General features: G+C 34.8%; 1 protein-coding gene across 1 annotated transcript in view; it reads right to left on the bottom strand.

Moving 5' to 3' along the window:
* The window catches only part of LOC115225647 (parathyroid hormone/parathyroid hormone-related peptide receptor), a 784,809-nt gene that overhangs the window by 99,885 nt on the left and 660,962 nt on the right, over positions 1 to 23,962 (bottom strand). Inside the window, exon 5 of the mRNA XM_036504944.1 lies at positions 22,721 to 22,828. Coding sequence (XP_036360837.1) covers positions 22,721 to 22,828 — 108 coding nt within the window. The remainder of the gene's footprint in view (positions 1 to 22,720; positions 22,829 to 23,962) is intronic.

Raw genomic sequence — 23,962 nt, 5'->3', positions numbered from 1 at the left:
ATAGTTTAAAATAATGTAAATTTTATTGCCGATAAAATGATAAATCAAAATAAAGAATTAAAAATTCACGAACTCATGCCAGCTGTACTACGAACAAAAAATATTCAACCAACTCAATAATATAAACTACCGATAACTCCTAAGTTTAGTACTGAGCATCAGGACAGTTTCATTAACAAAACTGTCCGACGAACGGGAACGTGAAACTCTGAGTAACAGCTTTTGTTATATTTCTGCTACTTTTAAATAAAGCATATTAATCTACCTCTGGTAATTGAGTACTCTTTTTTCCACCTTGTTTCACATTTATGTGCTTACTCTGGTATATATATATATATATATATATATATATATATATATATATATATATATATATATATATAATATATATATATATAATTATATATATATTTTATTATATTATATATAATTATATAATTATATGCCTATCTCTCTGACTTCACATGTTACTAAGGTAATGTCAGAAGGAGTCTGATCACGTTCCTAGAAGATGATAACTTGCTCACAAACACACAACATGTCTTCTGTCCAGGGAGGAGATGTCTCACCCAAAAGCTATATTATGACTGGGTACTGAAACAGCAGGTCAACCACTCAACTGTGGATGCGATATATCTCAACTTAGTCTAGGCCTTTGACAGAGTTGATCTTGGGATGGTATGTCACAAACTGCGTAACCTTGGTATTCGTGGAAAACTAGGAGAGTGGTTGCATGAATTTTTAAAAGGCAGATGTTAGACAATTGTTGCCAATAGTGTTCTCTCTAAGGAGATATCAATTCGCAGCGTAGTTCCTCAAGGAACTGTACTGATATCCTTAATGTTTGTGGTGGCTCTCTGAGGCATACTGACAACCATACAGTGAGCGACATTCATCAGCTAGGCTGATGATACAAAAGTATCACAAGAAGTCAAGGAACTTGATGACATAGTAAAACTGCAAAAACGACCTGAATACTATATACAAATAGGCTGATGAAAATAACATGTTGTTCAATGCTGATAAGTTTCAAGCACTCCACTATCGGCTCACAAACAGACTACAGTCAGAATGAACAGGACCAGGAGGGAATGCCATTCCAAAGTCGAAGTCGGTGCGTGATCTTCGAATCCACATGAGTAATGATGCACCATTCCATGTGCATATTAACATGATGGCAACACTGTGCAGGCGAGCCGAGATCGTTCAGAAGTTGGAGGAAAGGATACCATGCTACTCCAATGGAGAACTTTCGTTCCGTCTTCTGGATTAATGCTCCCAACTCTGGTCACCGCATAGCGCCAAACTGGTGGTTGAACTTGAAGCAATCCAGCGTCACTACACAAAGAAGATTGACTCGGTGGAACAGTTGATCTACTGTGAAAGGCTAAAGGAACTGAAGCTTTCCTCCATTGATAGAATGTATGAAAGATATGCAGTGATATATACATGGAGGATCCTGGAAGGTCTAGTTCCCAACTTAGGAAATGAAAGCTATAATGACCACCGAACTGGACGGTACTGCATAGTACCAAAGATCCCGTCTTCTTTCTATATAAATAGGGACCTAGTACTGTAACAACTTGGGTTTCAAAGGTCCACAATTGTTGAACATTCTGCCAAATGACCTCGGGGATTTGCGAGTTGTAGATGTGGAGGTCGTCAAAGAGCGTTTGGACAAATTTTTGTCTGAGATACCAGATTAACCCACATCACGGTAGGAGTCACAAAGAGGAGCAGCTGTGTCCATCTCGTTACTTCGCCAAGAACAGCACAGAAAAGAACCCCAAACACACTAAAAGGTGGTGTTTCAGCATGCCTGCAACCTCTGGCTGGAATCAGTAAAAGATAAACGATAATGTGTGTGTGTGTGTGTGTGGAGGTACGAAAACCTTTCTTTGGGCCTCATCAGAATCAACCGTCCATAAAATACCATTTAAAATAGCTGTCATGAGACCTGAGATCTGATTACGAAGCAAACTTCTTAACCAACTGGCCATACAGCATATATATGAGGTGGTATAAGATGGTTTCCGGATTAGTTATGCGTAATAATACACCCAAGTTTTAACACCATTTCCTTCGAAATAGTGACCTTGCGCAGCAATACACCGGTTCCATCGTTCCTGCCACTCTTGGAATCCGACATAGAAATCGTTTTCCGGAAGCGAGTCAAGGACCTGCGATTCGCTCTGGATCTCGACAACGATGTTAAAACGGCGACCTTTGAGCTGCATTTCCATCTTGGGAGAAGAGACAGAAATTCGCAAGTGCTATACCCGGCGAATGTGTATGTTTGTATAACATCACGGGATGGTCAAACGAAATCGGTGTTTCCTTTGATGCGAGGTCGACTTTACCACCCGGCATCAGTCAGAATAGGACTAGACACCATCGATATTTTCGATATCTATCTATCTATCTATCTATCTATCTATCTATCTATCTATCTATCTATCTATCTATCTATCTATCTATCTATCTATCTATTTATCAGTCAGTCAGTCAGTCTGTCTGTCTGTCTGTCTGTCTGTCTGTCTGTCTGTCTGTCTGTCTGTCTGTCTGTCTGTCTGTCTGTCTGTCTGTCTGTCTGTCTGTCTGTCTGTCTGTCTACCTACCTACCTACCTACCTACCTACCTACCTACCTACCTACCTACCTATCTATCTATCTATCTATCTATCTATCTATCTATCTATCTATCTATCTATCTATCTGTCTATCTATCTATCTACCTACCTACCTATCTATCTATCTATCTATCTATTTATCTATCTATCTATCTATCTATCTATCTATCTATCTATCTATCTATCTATCTATCTATCTACCTGTCTGTATGTCTGTCTATATGTCTGTTTGTCTGTCTCACATTCTGTCTATCGTCTAAATTCATAAAATGAAGAGCATCAACATGGCTTAAGTTCAACGATTTATACCAATAAACGAAAAAAAATAAGCTGAAAAAGGAATGATGATAGCTATTTTCAAGAATGGACACACTTAGCTGCATCAGATTATATTTAGAGAAACGGTGAAACGTTGACACTGAGTAGGAAATAACAGTTATGTATTTTGTAAGATTAATTTTATAGTTGAAGTTTTCATAATTTTTTTTTGTATTTATACATTAATAATTCTTAAAATGTAATTTTCTTCATGAGAAAAGTACGAATCATGAAAAATAATTCCCGCAGTAAGTTTTAAAGAAACGTCGAACAAAAATCTACACCTTCTGACAAATATACTAAGAAGTGTATGTCAAATATGAAAACCACATAGAAAACCAATACATACAGCTATATAAATATGAGCACTGATACTCTTTACAAATTCATACGTACAGAGAAACTATATACATATTAGCTCAACTTAGATTTTAAATATTGATTCTAAAACAAATATATGTTTAGTATTTGTCAGCTTAACCACACACTCATACATGCACACACATGTATAGAATTACATATGAAATGTATAGAATTACATGAAATTACACACACACGCACACAAACATACATACATATATATATTATCTATATATTTATATATAACTATATATTTATATATATATATATATATATTTATATTTATATATAAATATATATTTACATATATTTATATACATAGTTATATATTATATATATATATTTCTATATTCCATTCTTTTATTTTTCCCTTATAAGGGTTTTTCACGCTGACTACTTGATAAATTCTTATAAAGATTTTATCCTATGTATATATATATATATATATATATATATATAATATATATATATATATATATATATGTATATATATATATATATATATTATATATATATATTATATATATAATATATATACATATATATTTTTATATATATTTATATTATATATATATATATTTATATGTATATATATATTATATATATTTATATGTATATATATTTATATGTATATGATAATATGTATATATATATTTATATGTATATGATAATATGTATATATATATGTATATATATATAGTGAGAATGCAAAAGACGAAAACAAAAGACGAAGACGGGGGTGTAAACAACAAACAGATGTACTAGTTTAACGCTCGGGAAGTGAGAAAGTCTTCTACGTTTCGAGCCTACGCTCTTCCATAGAAAGGAACACAGAAATAAACAGGGATAGAAAATAGAAAAAGATTTAGTGACTAGCGATCTATCATATATATATATATATATATATATATATATATATAGCCGAAATTGCAAAGATAATTTGGAACTCGACTGAAGAACGAAAACTCCGAATGACCCGTCCATGTCTTCTTCGTATCGTCGTATCGTCTATCTGGATGTTTTGTTGTCCCTTTTGTGTATCACATAGCTATCTGGATGTTTTGCGTTCTTGTCTCTTTCTGTATATAATATATATATATATGTATATATACTCTTTTACTTCTTTCAGTCATTTGAATGTGGCATGCTGGAGCATCACCTTTAGTCGAGCAAATCGGCCCCTGGACTTATAGTTTGTAAGTCTAGTACTTCTTCTAAAGATCTGTTTTGCCGATCCGCTAAGTTACGGGGAGGTAAACACACCGGCATCGGTTGTCAAGCGATGTTGGGGAGAGAAACACAGACACGCAAACATAATATACACACGTACATATATATGTACACATATAGGACGGGCTTCTTTTAGTTTCCGTCTATCAAATCCAATCCACTCACAAGGCTTTGGCTGGACCGAGACTATAGTAGAAGACACTTGCCCAAGGTACCACGCAGTGGGAATGAACCCGGGTGCATGTGGTAGGTAAGCAAGCTGCTTACCACACTGCTACTCCTTCATACATATATATTTATATATAACAGCAGAACTCGAAGCAATCCAACGAAGCTACACTGCAACATATCAGCTATTGGGAAAGACTGAAATATTAAAACTCTTCTCCCTGGAGCGAAGGCGGGAGAGATATGCAATAATATACATCTGGAAAATCCTGGGGGTCCTTGTCCCAAACAGCAGAACGGGGTGCCACTGCATGGTGCGAAATATCCCAACATCACCATCAAAATACAGGACCAGATACTGCAACAGCTTGGGTTTTAGGGGACCACTACTCTTCAATATCCTTCCTAAATGCCTGAGAGACTTGAATGGTGTCGATGTGGGTTTCTTTAAAACTAAACTTGATCTCTTCTTGTCAGGGGTTCCAGTTGAACCTACCTCTCGACAGGAAACACAGATGCAGGCAGCGGCGTCCAACTCCCTTGTTCACCAAGTGCCATGTATCAGAGGTAGTTTCACATACTAGTGTAGCACATTCAACGGTTGTGACCCAGCTTGACCGCAGCTTTTGGGCTGAAACATTATATAGAGTTTTAAGGATATATATATTTATAGATATATGTATTCATATATATATACATATATATATATATATATATATATATATATATATATATATATATATATGTCCTTGACATCCTGGTTTTGTTGTTATTATTATCATTATTGTTTTTACGTATTTTTGTATTTTTATTCGTGTAACATCGTCCGTTTTCCGTCCTTGTTTTGTATACATTCGAGGTTTTCTTCCAAGGAATCTAATGCGCTTGGCTTAGATTTTCCTTTGAGGCTACCCAGGTCGGAGCAATCTCAAGATTAATCAGCCGAAATTGCGAAGATGATCCGGTTCTTGACTGAAGATTGAAGGCTTCGAATGTCCCGTCCGTGTTTTTTGTGTCGTCTTCTAAATGTTTCACGTTCTTGTCCCAGTTTGTATATTTTTTTACTTTTACATATATATATATATAATATATATATATATATATATATATTATATATATATATATATGTATTCATATATATATTTATATACATACATTTATACATATGTATTATATATATATTTATATATATATTTATATATAACCTATAAACAAAGGCAAAAGAAAAAATTCTAATGCCAAATACGCCGAAAATAGTCTTAGATCGTCAATAACCATTTAATCCATCCCTATAAGCACGCGTCTCGAAGTAAGCCGACAGAAATTTCTTAAAAATTCCGTTATTATCGGATCAGCCCCGATTTCAGAGTTAATTCATAAGAATGTTTGTCTTCGTAAGCGATAAATACGGTAAGAAATGAAATACTTACTTATACCCGTGGAAGAAGTAAACACTAAGTACACTTAAGTACCCCAAATATATCTAAAATAGAAATTCTACAGCATACCTCGAGACACGCGTGATCGGACTGAAAATTATCATACAGTGAGACAGTCCGGAAGTGAAAAGCATTAAATTTACATCTAATATGAAATAATATTTTTTCGAAAAAATTCTATCAATGGCCAGCATATTAAAAATACCTCATAAACAAGGGCAAAAGAAAAAAATTCTAATGCCAAATATGCCGAAAATAAACTTATTTGAAATAATTTAAAACTACTGGTATTTATTTTATTTTGTAATAGAATGTTACTTTATACGCAAGAAAATTTCACTTGTCATATCATACATCTTCAAAAATGTGCAAGCCATTGATAGAATTTTTTCGAAAAATTTTTATCCTGTATTATATGTATATTTACATATATGTATATTTACATATATATATATATATAATATATATATATATAATATATATATATATATATATATATATATATATGTATGTGTATATATATATATGTATGTATATATATATATATATGTATGTGTATATACATATGTATGTATATATATATGTATGCGTATATATATATATATTATATATACCACACATACATATATATATGCTCTCCTTCTCTCTCTCTTTCTCCATCTCTCTCTCTCTCTCCATCTCTCTCTATATATTCTAGTATCAGTTACTCTCTCTCTATCGCGTTCTTTCTCTTTATGTATGTTGTGTGTGTGTCTGGGTGGCCCTGTGCACATTGTGTGTATATTTCTCTTTCTTTGAGTTATGATGAATGAATCATTTTTGAAAAAGTATGATATGACAAGTGAAATTTTCTTGCGTATAAAGTAACATTCTAATACAAAATATAATAAATACCAGTAGTTTTAAATTATTTCAAATAATTTTTTACATTCTGAAAATGGCTGACTTATTCTGTGCAATGTCGATAAGGCTGTAGGCAAAAAGTTTGGATTTTTGTAATCGATGATTATTTCTATTACTGCCTTCCATTTTCTTTGCTTCTTTCTCTTTGTAAATCCGGTTGTCTCGAGTCATCCCATTGGAACTAATTATGAACCGATCATTCATCCAGTCCACACGTGAATATTATATTGTCTTATGTAACAAGCTCTTTCAACGGTATATAATTGTAACCTATAATATAATACAACCTATTGCAGAAGCAGATTAAATGTTTAAATATTATCTAGAATTTATTAGAAGATAATTCAAAACTAATAAATGACATTGACTTAAATATATATACGGTCAATGATGAGGACATACGCATTATCATGCATGCCAGAAGAACTCTACTCTTCAGTAAGGCCTCCGCTTGGACCAAACGCACTGACGCAGAGGGTTCCTTCGACGCGGCAATAGGTGCTTTTGACAGTGAGGACGTACGTGACCTAGTCGGTCTCTCCATCCTAGATATACTAAAAAAGAAATTTACTTCAACTAGCTTTGACCTCTACAGGGACGACATGAAGGCAATATCAAGAGAGGCTAACATCCAAACGCTAGATTGGTTCAGAAAGACCTCACTTGTACCATGAAATCCCTCAGAATGATGGTCACTATAGTGACGGTGGATTTCTTTGACGTGACCCTGAATCTGAAAACGGTGGATTTCCTTGACTTGATCCTGGATCTGGATTCAGGTGTTTATAGGCACTTTAGGAAACCAAATGAGGAGTTGTCTTACATTAACACAGGTTCCTGCCATCCAGCCATAGTGTTCAGTAACCTGGTTAAGGGTGTCAGCAGGAGAATCTCCAGCTTGTCTTCAAGCAAAGAGATCTTTGATATTGCCGCTACGTACTGCAATCGAGATTTGGCTGCCAGTGGGTTTAAGGATAATATCAATTACATTCTAGACCCTAGCACCCCCAAGAGAAAGTGCCACTGGAAACTTTAAATGTTAAAACCAGAGTAGGTAAAATCTTGCTGAGTTTAGCTGATATACACTTCCCCCGTACCAATAGATTCATCAAAATATTTAATAGGCTTACCCTGAGATTATCCTTTAGCTGTGTACCTAGTGTAAAAATAATTTTAGTAGGTAGACTTAGACCCAGGCTGAGGCAGGATGTTCATGGAGGGGTAACACAATTTATTCACTAAACGGTCACTGCAATACGGAAACAGTTGTTTACAAGGCAGAAGTAACAACAACAGGACCCAACCGAGCGTGCGGAAGTATGTGGGGATAACGGAAGGCCCCTTCAGAACACCCGCTTTAATAACCACAAATCCTCATTCAACATCTCAGAGTGACGAAACACCTCAACACTAGCCAAGCTCATCTGGACTTTGAAAGAAAGCGCCACGGAGTACAACATAAAGTGGAAGGTCCTAGAAAGATGCAAACCGTATTTCTGTAGCAACAGGAAGTGCAGATTATGCCTGGCTGAGAAGAGAGCAATTTTAAAAGGTACCCAACGCCCGAATTTTTACCTGACTAGCAAGAGTGAGGAGTTAAATTCTTGCTCGCATGGAAGGAAATACATTCTATCGTACTTGCAGCTACAAGCCCCCTACTTCGACTGCAACAACAGGTTCCCAGCCTCGACCTTCCACAAACGACCTTCCCCCAATGCCCTTGATCCTGACAAAAAGAGTTTCACCGAAGCACACACCCCTATAAGGCAGACACACACATCCCTACAAGGCGGACACCCCACAAAATAAACCCCCCCCAATATGTCTCCTCCCCAACACACTGTTTCACACAAATTGTACGACCACACACACACATTACACACTGAACGCTAAGATAAGATCCCCACGACTATCCTGTACACAAAGAAAACAGACCAACGAACACAGCTATATATACGTACATCCCCGGAAAAAATTATACACATGACACAGTTACACATACCACACATTCCATTCCCACAGGAGCACAGACGGACGATTTGCTGAAGGTAAATACACAGACACACAGGAACATAAATACAAAGTAGAGAAAGAGGGAGAGAGGGAGAAAGAGAGAGAAAGAGAGAGTCAGAAATTGGTAGAGCTAGAAAGATAGATAAAGTGATAGAAATGTAGAGCTAACTAGACAGAGCGAGAGAGAAACAGACTGAAGTATTAAAATGCATAAAAAAATAAATTTAAAACGAAATGGAATAGCTAAAACTAAGTAATCTCCTTTTACATGACATGCACAGGAAGATAAAGAAAGAAGATAATGAATGATTGTTACTGTTAATATAAGAAAAAAATTATAGTATGCTTCAAAATATGTTGCCTTATTTAACTTTTTAATTGGTAGTTATGAACATCACAAGCCCATCCAGTAAGAACCAATTAGCTATGATGTAAGATAAAATTTTTACGGTGTCAAAGAGTTTCAGTGCTAAAACGTTCCATACCATTTAACGCGGGAGCATCTACACCAAACCATTAACGCCAAAATGTCCCCACTTCTCAGCAATATAAATCACTTAATTGACCATACATCTTCTGAGAAATAGGAAACTCCGAGAAATGATGAACACTGTTCTACATTTAGTAAGTAATTATTTGAAATTCTATCTCAAATTAGGCTCTTTTAAAAGACAAATTACTTGTCTTTCAAGAACAAAGTATTTTCGATTTAATTGCATCTAAGAAGATACCGGTACTTAATTATCAGCACTGAGCATAACGAGTCATACTAGAAAGCTCCTACGTCTTCACTTGATAGCTTTTATCTTTTACCTGTTCCAGTCATTAAACTGTGATCATACCGGGACACAGCCTTGTAAAATGAATCGACTGCAGTGCCTATTTTTTAAAAGCCTGTCGGTCTCTTTTAACGAATCGCTAGGTTACTTGGACTGAAACACACCAACACTGGTTGTCAAGCGGTTGTGGAGGACAAACATAGACACAAAGACACACACACACACAAGGTTTCTTTCAGTTTCCGTCCACCACATCCATTCACAAGGCTTTGGTCCGTCCGAGACTGTAATACAAGACACTCACCCAAGGTGTCTGGCAGTGGGACTGAACTCGGAACCATGTGGTTGGGAAGCAAGCTTTTTACCACGCAGCCACGCTTGCACCTTTTAGAAATAACATCCCCAAACCCATCAAATCACATCCAACATTCTTAATAAGAAAAACACATTTTACAAGATAATGTTAAATATATAAGATGGTGACTGATCGAACGCTTTTGATATGATAGTTCTACTCGATCAGTAATGGCCTGAGATTAAACAACTACACCTATACATATCCAAAAAGAAGAAACGTAAATTCGCTTCTGATAGATTTGAACTCAAAGCACACAGACATGCCATACATACTTTAAATTATTTGCTGATGTTCTCTAGACATTTTTCCAACAATACAAGCCAATGAAGGAATTTCTATATGATTTCCCAAACCGGCTAGAAATAGCAGTTAAATTTTCTCCTCTCATCAATTAATTAAATTCTCACAAGTTAAAAAAAAGGAAGAGCATATTTGATAGTGTAGACCAAGATACAATATGCCTGAAAAACTGAGCGAGATGTTCACTGTAGATAGGACATATACGATCTGTTCTATCAGGTCTAGCCTGAGCTAAGCAACAAAATATATACTTGAAAAACTCGATTTTGAACCGAGTTGAAACAAATCAAGAGACACGATGAAAGTATAAAAATATATACCAAAGACTTCTGATCTCTATTGAGTACACATGTTTTAAAGTTATACTACCAAAGTATTTTTTAATATTCCTTAGAACTGATAAAATTTTGTAGATGATAGTTATGTATTTAAATATGAGTGTATTTTCTTTTACTAAGTTGCTAGCGCCAGTCTTTGAATTGTAGCAATATTTTGCGCTGTTTTTAAGTGTTTAGTTGATTATTTCGAGCCCAGTGCTTATTTCAATCCAATATTTATTTCATCGACACGTAAGAGACGAATGGCTAATTTGTGGGATAGAAAAGAAGGTAACAGAGATGTGCTGAAATATAGGCCAGTGTAAAAAATAGCACACACACACACAAACACACACACACACACACACACACACACACACACACACATGTGTATGTATATATGTACATGCGTGTGAGTTCATGCAAGTATGTATGTTTGTATCTATCTATGTAATCTCATTCCCCTTCTATGTGTGTGTTTATATATATATATATATATATAATATATATATATATATAATATATATATATATGTGAGTGTGTGTGTGTGTGATTACAGTTTTCTGTTGGAAATTGGTATGTCAGAATTCCGAGTAAATCCGATCCAAACTAGAAGCCTCATAGCAAAATCAACAAGATAATCTATCGATTAATCTTCAAGAAATTGTGGGTATTTGCTCCTTAGTATTTTATTTTCTTCCAGACTAGTTGGGTGCCCTTAAAATGTTCAGCAGGCTGTTGTTTGATCGGAAGCTTTATACGTTTGTGGTTTAGCTTATTTCAACCGTCATCAATATCCTTATTGCTTGTTGCTGCATTTATATTCAGTGAAGGTGATCGTAGGGTCTGCACTGAGGTCAGCTCCGTAACAGAACTTCAAAGGTAAGCGCAAAAGTTTGGAGACAAAAGTGATAGAAGCAACTTGTCAGATTATCTTTCCGAGCGCTCGGTATCGTCATTGAAGACAGAACGTCTAAAATAAACGGAAACATGAAATGCATAGGATAACGTGATGCCCTTTGACACATCCATTGTGCATTGACCAAACTTTTCAACTCCACTAGCTGTCCACGGATTTTTTCCCCTGTAACTCCATGATGTATTGATGCAGAGTGTACTGAACCATGAACAGGTAAAGTTGCTGTAGTATGGCAAACATTTCTCTTCTGTGATTATTGATGCCACAATAGAACCTCGTTCTTAATATTGTGATGTAATGATTTTACATTTCGGTATGTCCGCGTTACGAGATCTATGCTAAATAGGTCATGTAGCGATATCAGTCGCATTACTTCGCATCGTATCTGCTATGCTCTTGCCAACCATGTTCATGACCTCTTTGGAAAATCTGTTGCGTGATGCGAATCGTAAATTAGAGCTCAAAACGGATATGAGATGTCACATTTTCACAAAATTACTTAACATGAGCTTTGTTGGCCATAGATTGCATTGGCATTCCTTTCCAAAAATTATAGTTTATTTCTACACGTTGAAGTTGCGGTCATCGGCTGTCACTTTTATTGTTTAGCTTGTTTCATTCGTACACCTCATACATTTGATACATTTGGTGGACAGCATTTTTCCCATCGAAAAAGTGTATTTTAGTAAATGTTCATCTGCTGTTATTGATTTGTACGGAAAATACCGACAGTGAAATGACTATGTGGCATTTTCTGATATGCTCTACTTTTTATGCATTCAAATGATTAGCGATCACGGTACATTGGCTTTGGAAAACGATGGAATGTAGAAATTAAAAAAAATAATAACGTAGTGGTTGTTACTCAGCATAAACGGCTGATGAGAAAAAGTGCAGACGTAAGGCAGATATTTAAAGTATTTATCCGCTCATTAAATTTTAACAAACATACTACATCGGCAAATTACCGTGGCGCACACCGTAAGTGCATTGAAATAGAACCTTTAACAAAGTGAGCTAAATTACCATGGATTGTGTGTGTGCGTTTATAATATATATATATATATATATATATATATATATATATTATATATATATATATATAATATATATATATATATATTATATATATATATATATATATATATATATATATCACGTGATCAACAAGAATATCGTGTGTGTAGCTTAGTAAAGCGGATAGCAAAAATAGTAACTTTATCAACAATTGTGCTTGCGTTAGGAGTTCGCAAAGTTTACAGAGATCTAGGAAAAGTATCAAAGGTCAAATCAAGATAGCTTGCAGGCCACGTCATTAAAGAATTCGTCAGTATTCAACCATTCATATTTATTCTTTTGTTTATTCACTCCTCTATTATTCGCTCATTATTATAATCGTAATAAATATCAAAATTACATCTATACCATAATAAAGTAACACGACTACAGAAATTAGAAATAAAATAAATAGGTGTGTTTCATTGATTTAGACGATAATTTACACGCCACAAAGAAAACTGGTGTGTTGTTTTAGCGAACACTATTGAAATAATAACAAAAAAAAAAGAACTTGAAAAGAAAATATACTTCACAGAGATTTGGGCTTAATACATCAGGATATTAAAAAAAAAAACCTTCTCATATCATAGCAATGTACGTCCTTACAACACAAATACTGACATGAATTCATAAACAATTTTTGTTCTGAGTGATAACTACATGACCGAATAACATTTATCTTATCCAGGATGCGAAACTGTTGTGGAGCCAGTCTCGTATCTGTCTTATCTCATTTCATACAATAACACTTCACTTCATCGAAGTAATATCTTCTTTGAACAAATAGGAGATTAAGGGAGAGATAGATTCAGAGTGTATATATAGTTATATAAATAACTGGATAAACACACAAGCACTTCATGTAAACATACGCACACACATGCAGACATATTTAATTTTGAAATCACCATTACTTACTTTTTTCCTTCCTTCTGTCTTCTATCTCACCTAACCAAACTACTACATATCCCTTGCTTCTCTTTTTGTGTTTATACATATATGCATACATATTATAAATATGTGTTATGATATATACGCATATACGAAAATACATAAATACATTCTTAAAAATAACGCAAATATAATAACACAAATATAAATGTAATTATATAGAAATTTACTTACACGAATACAAACATATCTACACATACTCTCATAAAAATTCAGAAAGATGAACCATAACTCAATTCAGATGCTTCCATTTTGTATGGCAAGAATGAAGAATGAGCATGAACGCACGTATATACACATGTACAAATACTTTTACGCACATGCATACATTTGTGTATGATATTTTCAACGCACAAACACAGAAAGGCACACATACACACGCACACTCACACGTACGCACGTAAGGTAATATATTTATATTTATGCCTTCGTATGCATGGTGAATTAAAAATGTGCTACGATTATCTGCTAATGGCTACCACCAACATGTCGGTTCTTCGTTTCTACGTTTCTGAGTATAACAATGAGATGTAACAGCAATCTTCCATCTAAGCCAAAATCAAAAACAACAAAACCCCACCAAATATCCCAACAAAAAAAAACAGCAAGCGTTGTTATTGTAATATATTTCAACAGTATTCAGTCAAAAATATCTGTAGACAACAAAGGCAGCTATATCTAAAAACAAAAACAACAACTACTTCTACTACTACTACTACTACTACTACTACTAACTACTACTACTACCACTACCACTACCAGCACCACCAGCACCACCAGCACCACCACCACCACACCACCACCACCACCACCACTACCACTACTACTACTACTACTACTGTTGCTGCTGCTAGCCAACGAGGGAGCCTCACTTTGTCGCTAAACCTACCAGAAATAGCTGTTAAATTTCTCTTCAGCACTATCTTTCCGTCTTAAAAAAGTCAGAATAGAACACACTGGGATGCTACATTAATAGTATAAAAAAAAAAGAAGACGGGATTGTCACTGTGCATTCTATGTCTGACTGTAGTCATTGTGTTCAGTGTGTGTATGTGTGTATATATCCTTTGATCGCAGGCCTGCCCTCTCAAATCTATCGTCGGATACAACAACTACTATACTACTACTACTACTACTACTACTACTACTACTACTACTACTACTAAAGAATGGTTCCTGTATTGGTCATAAGCTCCTTTCTGATAAATTAAAATATGCCATAGAGAGGGGTTACAAATATGGTGGAGTGTGGTTGTGGGGGTGGGGATGATTCTCCATCGTTCAACGACGAGGATTCAGCTGTTTTATTAACTGGATTCCCAGTTCCTGAATTAATATATTAGATACTAAGCATTGCATACACACGTGTATCCTTAAAGTAACCTCAAGGAGAATCAGAGACAGTGTATGACAAGACTGTGCCTTTGGATTACAGGTATACTGCACTCGGTTGGTCTCTGTACAATCTCCGTATATCGAAATTTATTCCCATGGTATGGATCGACCAGAAATAGAAAATGGCATCTGCCGAAGACGCCACGTTGTGGGATCGAACCTGAGATCCCATGCTTAGGAAGAGAACTTTTTTTATCATTCGGTCATATTGTGTTTGAGAATGGGTCAAAAATGCAATACACAATAAAAAATTCAAATACAATATAAAACTATAAAAGAACGAAGTCACTCATCAGAAACAGGAGGCAATTTACTACCTAGGGAAGGTCAGGGTACCCTATATTTGCGAACATCTTCCTCCTCTGGGCACTCCTTGCCTCTACAAAGTGCAATGTATAGCAACATTTCTAGCATCAATCCTCTTTCGCCACTATTAACTGCTTCAAATATAGGCGCAAGAAAGGTGCTCACGTTTAGGCTCTTAACTGGATTTTTACATTATCATATATAGTAATGTGGTCACCTGTGCGGTCGATACGTTAAGAAATCTTTTTATCATTAACATATTTCCATCCTTAACATATTTTGTTAATTTTGATGAGAAAGGTCAGTATTCTTGTTTTTTGTCAGAGTATTCTGGACTGGATACCTGGAAGCATGTTTGCCAGAAAGCAGACTCCTCTAAAGATATCCAAAGACCAGGTACTTGAGTTAAATCTAGTGCCGACTAAATCTAGCACACAGTTTTAAGATTCCATTTAAGGTTTTTTTTTTTACCGCTTACCTCCAGTGACTATGCCATTAAAAAACACGAAACTACTTTCCTCTATAAACAATATTAGCACTGTAATATTAAATATTTTATCAGCTTGCTGTGCTCTATTTCCTGTTCTGAGTTAAATCTGGAGATGGACGGTCTCCGCCATGCTGAATTTTTCCTACATTAAGATTAAATTCTTCAGTGTTATCCAAATATCATCAAGTGTTTTGATACTCAGCGTAGAACTCTGTTGTTTTGTTATATCAGTTTAGTTTTTAGATTCTTTCGTAGGAAATGAATATTAATAAGTATTACAAAGTTTGCACATTTTATAAAGCATTTCGCTCTTAACATATTGGTTACAAATTTATTTCCCACACACTATGTATATCGTTTACAAAATTCAACTCTAATCCCTCTTTGTTCTCAACAATATTATCTTTCATTTAATTTTTTTCGCTTTCCAATAACACATTTGTTTTCTGTAATGGTATCAACGAGTTTATTGATCTTGCTTTATTGTTTTCGATTTTAATTATTTAAAAATTTAATTTTTGATATCTTTTTATTGTTTTAATTCGAATATATCTTTATTGTATTTAATTTTTAATATTTTATTAATTTCGAAAAATTTTGCATTTTATTTAAGCTGTTAATTTTTAATATTTTATTAATGCTATCAATTTTTAATAATTTATTCATAATTTTTTTTTCTGCTATAGGATCCTCAAAATCAATCACCACATAATGTTTTTACTGTGTAAAGTTTATGTAATTTCCTCTTCACCATACTTTCTTCCGCATGAGATTGCATTAACACAGCATATGTAGTGTCAGCTGTATTCTCTGTATCTTCACAATGCAATATTTCAAATCGATTTTTGAAATATCAAGTTTGAATGCATTTATCACACTGTCACATAATAGCTTATAGGCGCCCATGGCAACTTCTCTTTCCATGCTTATTTTATTTATCCTAAGACATTTACTTCTGAGACAATATGTTCACTGTCTACAAAAACTGTACTATCAATCTATTTATCCATTTCTTATTAGTCAGTATGTTGTCCAACCATGCTTTGGAACCATTTCAGTAATAGAAAGTCAGGTGTGTATTTCTTGCAACCGCATTACATTCTTCTACAGATATATTGTTATCTGGCCATTGACAATCGTTGTTCTGTTAAATTTGTTTCCTTAGAATTCATATTACCGGCAGGAATTACTAATTAGATATTAGGCTTGCTATTTATTGTGTTTGCTGATCCATTCTATAAGAAATACTAATATAACCATATGCTTCTAAAACTACAACACGTCAGATGTAGCAATATTATCATTGTGAAAAAATGTAAGAATTCTGTTGTTGATGTTGCCTATTTTGGAATATTGGCAAAATTTCACTATCAGAAGTATTGCCTTTCCATTTACTTCAGAATTGATACGTTTTAATAATTTCAGAATTAATAAAAAATGGCTCTCATTTCAACTATTTACAATGCACGTCGATGTTCACATGCAAGTTAATATTTTCACGAGTGCATTTGTATAGATTTGATGTCAATCACATTTTTATATGACAAATTTACTTGTTTAGTTTGTTGTTTAAATTGAAGTGAATTTTTTAAAAGTTGTCCGGTTCATCTTCGTTACGTCATACTTTTTGCACTATTAATCTATAGTTTTCTGTTAATTAGAAATTGTATTCATTAAACTTTTTCAAATAAAGAACTACTAGAAAATGTTGAAGTGGAGAATCACTAGAATGTGTTTAGTTTGAGAGCAGATATGGAGTGACTGTTTATATTGTCTTGGGAAAGAGGCCGTGTTTTAGCTATTTCAGATCAAATGCAGAAAATACACTCGACATTCAATAGTTTTATCTTTAGAAGTAAACTCTTTGTGTGACACTATTCAATAAAAATAATTTAAAACGCAATAAAAAGCACAAATAAATAGCTAAAAAGATTTCGTTCTAACGTGTTTATAGAGTTTGTTTCTTAAAAATTTGTTATGTAATGCATTTGATATTAAACAGTCTCTTTGACAATACGATCAATAAAGTTATGGTAAATACTGTTACAATTTTGTTTTTGTTCACAAGAGATTTTCACCACCATTAGTAAATACTTTGTTAGAATGATTTCTTTCAGTTAGTCGTGAACTGTTGAATGTTGGCACCACGAATTTGTATCAAATTCTTTGTCAGTTATACAATAACAATTATAATAACCTGTTCAACTATAGTTACAACGTCTAAAAGGGGACTAGTCGATTATATCAGCGCCAGTGTGCATCTGGTTCTTATTTTATCAAACCCGAAAGAATGAATGCCAAAGCTGACTTCGACAGAATTTGAATTCAAAATGTGGAGCCGGAAGAAATGGTGTGAGGCATTGTGTCCGATGATCTAATGATTTAGCTAGCTCGCCACTTTAATAATAATAATAATAATAATAATAATAATAATAATAATAATAATAATAATAGACAATTGCCTACGGAGCGGTGCAGTTCCGGAGTGGATGGTGGAGAGAAGAGCAACATTGTTAATGAAGGATCGGTAAAAGGGCAATGAGGTTGGCAATTACCGACCCTTTGCTTGATTTATCTTCATATGGAAAGATTTAACAGGTACTCTATCAGGGAAAATATATACGTTCCTTGCAGAAAAACAATCTACTGCCAGTAGAACAAAAGGGATGCCGAAAAGGATGATCCAAGGGCAACAAGACATTATAATAATTATAATGTCTTGTTGTTGAGATAGGTTCTCTTTCTTTCCTGATGAGAAGATTACATTATTTTACACCATTTATTCCTTTGGAATAAAACCAATGTTGTCTTCGAAACATATGTCGAAAGTAAAAGAATTTGAATAACACCTGCGTTCAACTCCATTTATTTACTTATATATATATATATATATATATATATATATATATATAGTTAATCCAAACATGAAAACACAAAGAGAAAACACAACAACGCGAGGACGTGGAACAAGAATAGTATTATTGGACGCTCAGGAAAGAAGGAAAGAAGGAGGGTTTAACGTTTCGAGCGGTGCTCTTCTTCAGAAACATAGGAAAAGGAAAGATCCAAAGAAGGGAAGACGGAGGAAAAAAATCGCCAACGGTACACACGCGGTCACAGTGTTTGTCTCTCTTAGGTACATCTCATCTACAAGACTCAATAAACTCGAAGCATTGATGTCTGAGATTCCTGAGAGAGGGCGACACTGAACGAATGGGGTGTTTTCACACCCTTTTTACCATAAGAGAGATGTGTTTCTCCACAGTAACTACAGTGTATTTGCCTTTAGCAGTTGAAATATATTTCAAGCATATTTCAACTAACCTAAATTGTGATTATACGTAAACACCGCTTAGTGCAGCTACACAGATATATGGGTATGTGTGCGTGCGTGTGTGCGTGTTTGTGTGTGTGTGCCTGTGTGTGTGTGTGTGCCTATGTGTGTGTGCACGCGCGCGCGCGCGCGCGTGTGTTGATTATGAAGTGTATTAAAATCAAAAGGTAACTTAATATGGATGTCTTGTTTGAACACCGCATACTGCATTATTAGTCTTGAGAGATCCTCTCATATAGTTGCTCATGTGCATAAAAGCATACACATATCTGATGCCTTATACTAGAGGATCTCTCAAGACAAATAACGTAGTATTCAGTCTTTTAATCGACGTTAGATTGGATATAAAGATTACCTTATATATATATATATATATATATATATATATATATATATATATATATATATATATAAAGATTACATTATATATATATATATATATTTATTTTTTTACTTGTTTCAGTCATGTGACTGCGGCCATGCAGGAACACCGCATTTAATCGAGCAAACCGACTTATTCTTTGTAAATCTAGTACTTATTCTATCAGTTTATTTAGCCGAATCGCTATGTTTCGGGGACATAAACACACCAGCATCGGTTTTCAATGCATACACATACATACATACATACATACATACATACATACATACATACATACATACATACATGTATATATGAATGTATGTATGTATGTATGTGTATGCATATATTTGTGTGTCTGTGTCTGGCACACACACACTCCCAACATCGCTTGACAACTGATATGTACATATATGCATGTATATATGCATATGCTTATATATTATTTATGTTATATATATAATGATGTATGTCTAGTTTTTGTAGTGTTTACAAACGACACGGAAAAATATATAAACAGTTACCAGGGTAGCAAAAATTCATACAAGTAACAAGTATGTTACAGCCTGTTTATAAAGGTAGAAACTCCAGGTTTAGGTGAAATGTTTTGTATAATATAGATTGCATTGTTTTACACCATTTTATTCCTTCTGGAATAATACCAATGTTGTCTTCGAAACATATGTCGAATTAAATGTATATGAAAAACACCTGAGTTTAACTCCATCTATCTATCTATCTATCTATCTATCTATCTATCTATCTATCTATCTATCTATCTATCTATCTATCTCTCCCCCCCCTCTCTCTCTCTCTCTATATATATATATATATATATATATATATATATATATCCAAATTGAAGGAGTGGAGCAGGTAAAATCCAGGTTACATAGGTTTTGTAGCTAGTAGATCCTCGGATGTAATAACTACTTATCGAGGGAAAAACTCCGTACACTTAGATCCATGGATCTCATATATATATATATATATATATATATATATATATATATGTGTGTGTGTGTGTGTGTGTGTAAATATTTTTGTCTTTTGGTTGTCCGCCATTACCTCTATTATATATTGTTTTTAATTCAGGTAAAAGACTTCCTTCGGTCATGAATTACCATGAGATTGCACCTAGAAAGTTCCTCTCCGAGGCACAAGTCTGGGCAAGGTTGTTTATGGAAGACCAGCAGTCGCCAATGCATACCAGTCTCCCTTCACCACTACACCAATGTTATTCAAGGGAAAGGCAAAGGCCAATACAGCTTGTCACCAGTAACATCGCAACTCGTTTCTACAAATGCGTGAATTAGAGCAACGTGAAATAAAGTGTATTGCTCAAGAACACAACACACAACCCGGTCCAGGAGTCGACGTCGCTATTTCATAATTGTGATCCCGACGCGCTAACCACTGAGCCATTCACCTTCACTAACTCAGTTACAACGTTTATTTTAAGTCGATGCCATCGACACCAGTTCTTGACTGATAATATATTTCATTGGCACCGGAGTGATGAAAGGGTGAAGATGATCTTAATGGGATTTTAATTCAGTAAATAGCGCATGGCATTTTGTCAGACGCTCTAACGATTCTACCAATTTACCGCCATATTTTCTTTTTTTATCATATATACAAACATACATTCATTTGAATTATTTCTTGCCATTTAGATACTAGTCTAACGAAAATAATTCAGTGAGCATTTCTTAATCTCTCTCTCTCATTCTCTCTCTCTGTCCTCAAACCAAAGAAGAAAACGAAAGAAAAAAGAAAAGGAAAGAAGAGGAAAGAGCTACAAAAACAAGATCTGTTAGTGTATATGTGTGCGAGTATCTCTCTCTCTCTCTCTCATATGTATATGTATGTGTGTGTGTGTGTATACATACATACACACACACTTATTTCTCTTCTTTCCTTCTGTTTTTTGTTTTCTTGTTTGGTTTGGTTTGGCTCTTTTATGTATATATGTATATATATGTATGTATCACTTTGTATATAGAAGTATACATGTGTATATATATATATATATATATATATATATATATATATTAAGGTATGTAGAAAAATACAACATGGACAAGAACGTATAACTCTTAGAAGACGACACAATAAACATGGACAGGACATTCGAACCCCTCAGTCTTCAGTCAAGAACCGGATCATCGTAGTAATTTCGGCTGATTAATCTTGAGATTACTAGATCACGGCCAGCCCTCCAGAAAAAACTAAGCAACGAGCATTAGAAAAACTAAGCTGGAAGCGTAGATTTCCTGGAAGAAGGATCGAATGCATACGAACACCAGGACAGCAAAAGGGACAGATATAAAAAAAAACAAAAAACAATAATGGAATACAGAAACATGAAATACAGAAGCATTAACGGTGAAAACAACAAGTGTCTTACGACTGATAACAAGCAAACAAATTTTTTCTCTGGCGCATTGGAAGAAGCCTTTATAGCGGCGGACGAAAAACAACGATGTTAACACGACGAGGGTCAGGAGCTGAAAGGCAGATTTCGGCCAACAGTCACGTGACAGAGAAGAGGGAAAAGAAAAGAAAGAGAAGCAAAGGAAGAGAGAGAGAGACGAGGGACAAAACGCAACAAAGAGAGAGAAGAGAGAGAAAGAAGGGATCAGAGAGGAGAAGGGATGGGTGTCGAAGAATGACCTGTGAGTGCAGAGCGAGACAAAGAAATAGGAGGTAAAGAGAAGAGAAAAAGAGGATGAGTAGAGAGAAGAGAGAGAGAGAGAGAGAGAGAGGGGGACAGATCAAGTAAAAATGAGAGAGAGAGGGAGACAAAAAGAGAGTCGTACCAATTATTAAAAATATGTGCTCACATTAATGATAAGGTGGGTACGGGGCGCCTGGAATATATGTTAAGGTATGTAGAAAAATACAACATGGACAAGAACGTGTGTGTGTGTGTGTGTGTGTGTGTGTGTGTGTGTATGTATACGTTTCTGTATGTATGTATGTGTGAGTGTTTGTGTATGAAGATAAAGAGGAGGAAGATAGAAGATAAATAGACAGATAAATAGTAGAGAGCGATGAGAAAAGGGGAAGAATAACTTTCAGTACTTACAGTCGGTATTAAATTTGTTAACATAGGCAGGACATGACAAATTCGCCAGCGTTCCAGCCTCAGTGTCTGGCCAGCATAATATTCCATCCCATATCCCTGGACAGTAACCTGATTGGAAGACAGAAAGAAAAAAGTAATCAAACATAGCAAACAATCAAATTAATAAACTATAAAGAAAGATACAAATAAGCGAAGGAAGGAAGAGAGAGATAGAGAGATAAATATAAAGAAATAACGCAAGAAAAAAAAGAATGAACAAGAAATGAAATTGATATTCATTGCCAGAAAACGTAGACACTTCGAAATCTTTTTTTAATATAATGGTTTCGTAATATAAAATAGATCCTCCGTCACTGTCAACGATAGTTTCTACAATTGTTTGATCGACCGAACTATCTACATATTCCTTTCTGCTGTAGACTTTCTACTACATGTACAAAGCCTGAAAATTTGTGGGAGAGTGCTAGTCGATTATATCAACCCCAGTGCTCAACCTGGACTTATTTTATCGATCCGAAAATATGTTAGGCAAATTCGATCCCGGTGGTATTTGAACTCCTAACTTAAATCTAAAAAAAAAAAAGAAAAATAGATGCTGCTAGGCAGTTTCGTTCGGTGTGGCAACGATTTCTTTCAGCTCGCCATCTTGAGCTATCAAAATCTAAAATCCCAATGTATATTTGACGTTATACTCACACGCAGTGTACCAAGGCTGGACTTTGGAATTACATGAACAAATTATCTGATGATCTTGCTCCTCAATCCATACAAATCCCATCTCCCCGAATACATTCACAAAAGATAGGGTCGAGCAGGGAGTTCGGTAATTTTGGTATTTGAAACTTCTCCAAGGATGACACACAGTAGATTCTAGCTCGAGACACCTTTATTTCGCAACATATTACTTAACTACACAGCCACACAAATACACATATTTTACACACACACACACATGACTTAAACCTACGGTCACTGACAACATAGTGCATTAGAACCGAGCGAAACAGGGATTATTTAACGAGGTACCACTCATAACATCGAGTGACGAGACACTTCTGCGCCGAGCGATCCATCACAACCAGTTGCACAGCATTCCAGCTGCGAGGGATCGATGCAGGATAGGTTGAAACGATAGTTGAGAGTAGTAAAGTTTCTCGTATATTACATTTTCCGTCTGTACCATTATATATGTTTAAACGTATTTACGCTCACATGCACCCATATACATATATATAATGTATA

This window comes from Octopus sinensis, linkage group LG1, assembly GCF_006345805.1.
Source record: "Octopus sinensis linkage group LG1, ASM634580v1, whole genome shotgun sequence".
Taxonomy (NCBI): Eukaryota; Metazoa; Mollusca; class Cephalopoda; order Octopoda; family Octopodidae; genus Octopus; species Octopus sinensis.
This window is presented reverse-complemented; position numbering and strand designations above follow the sequence as displayed.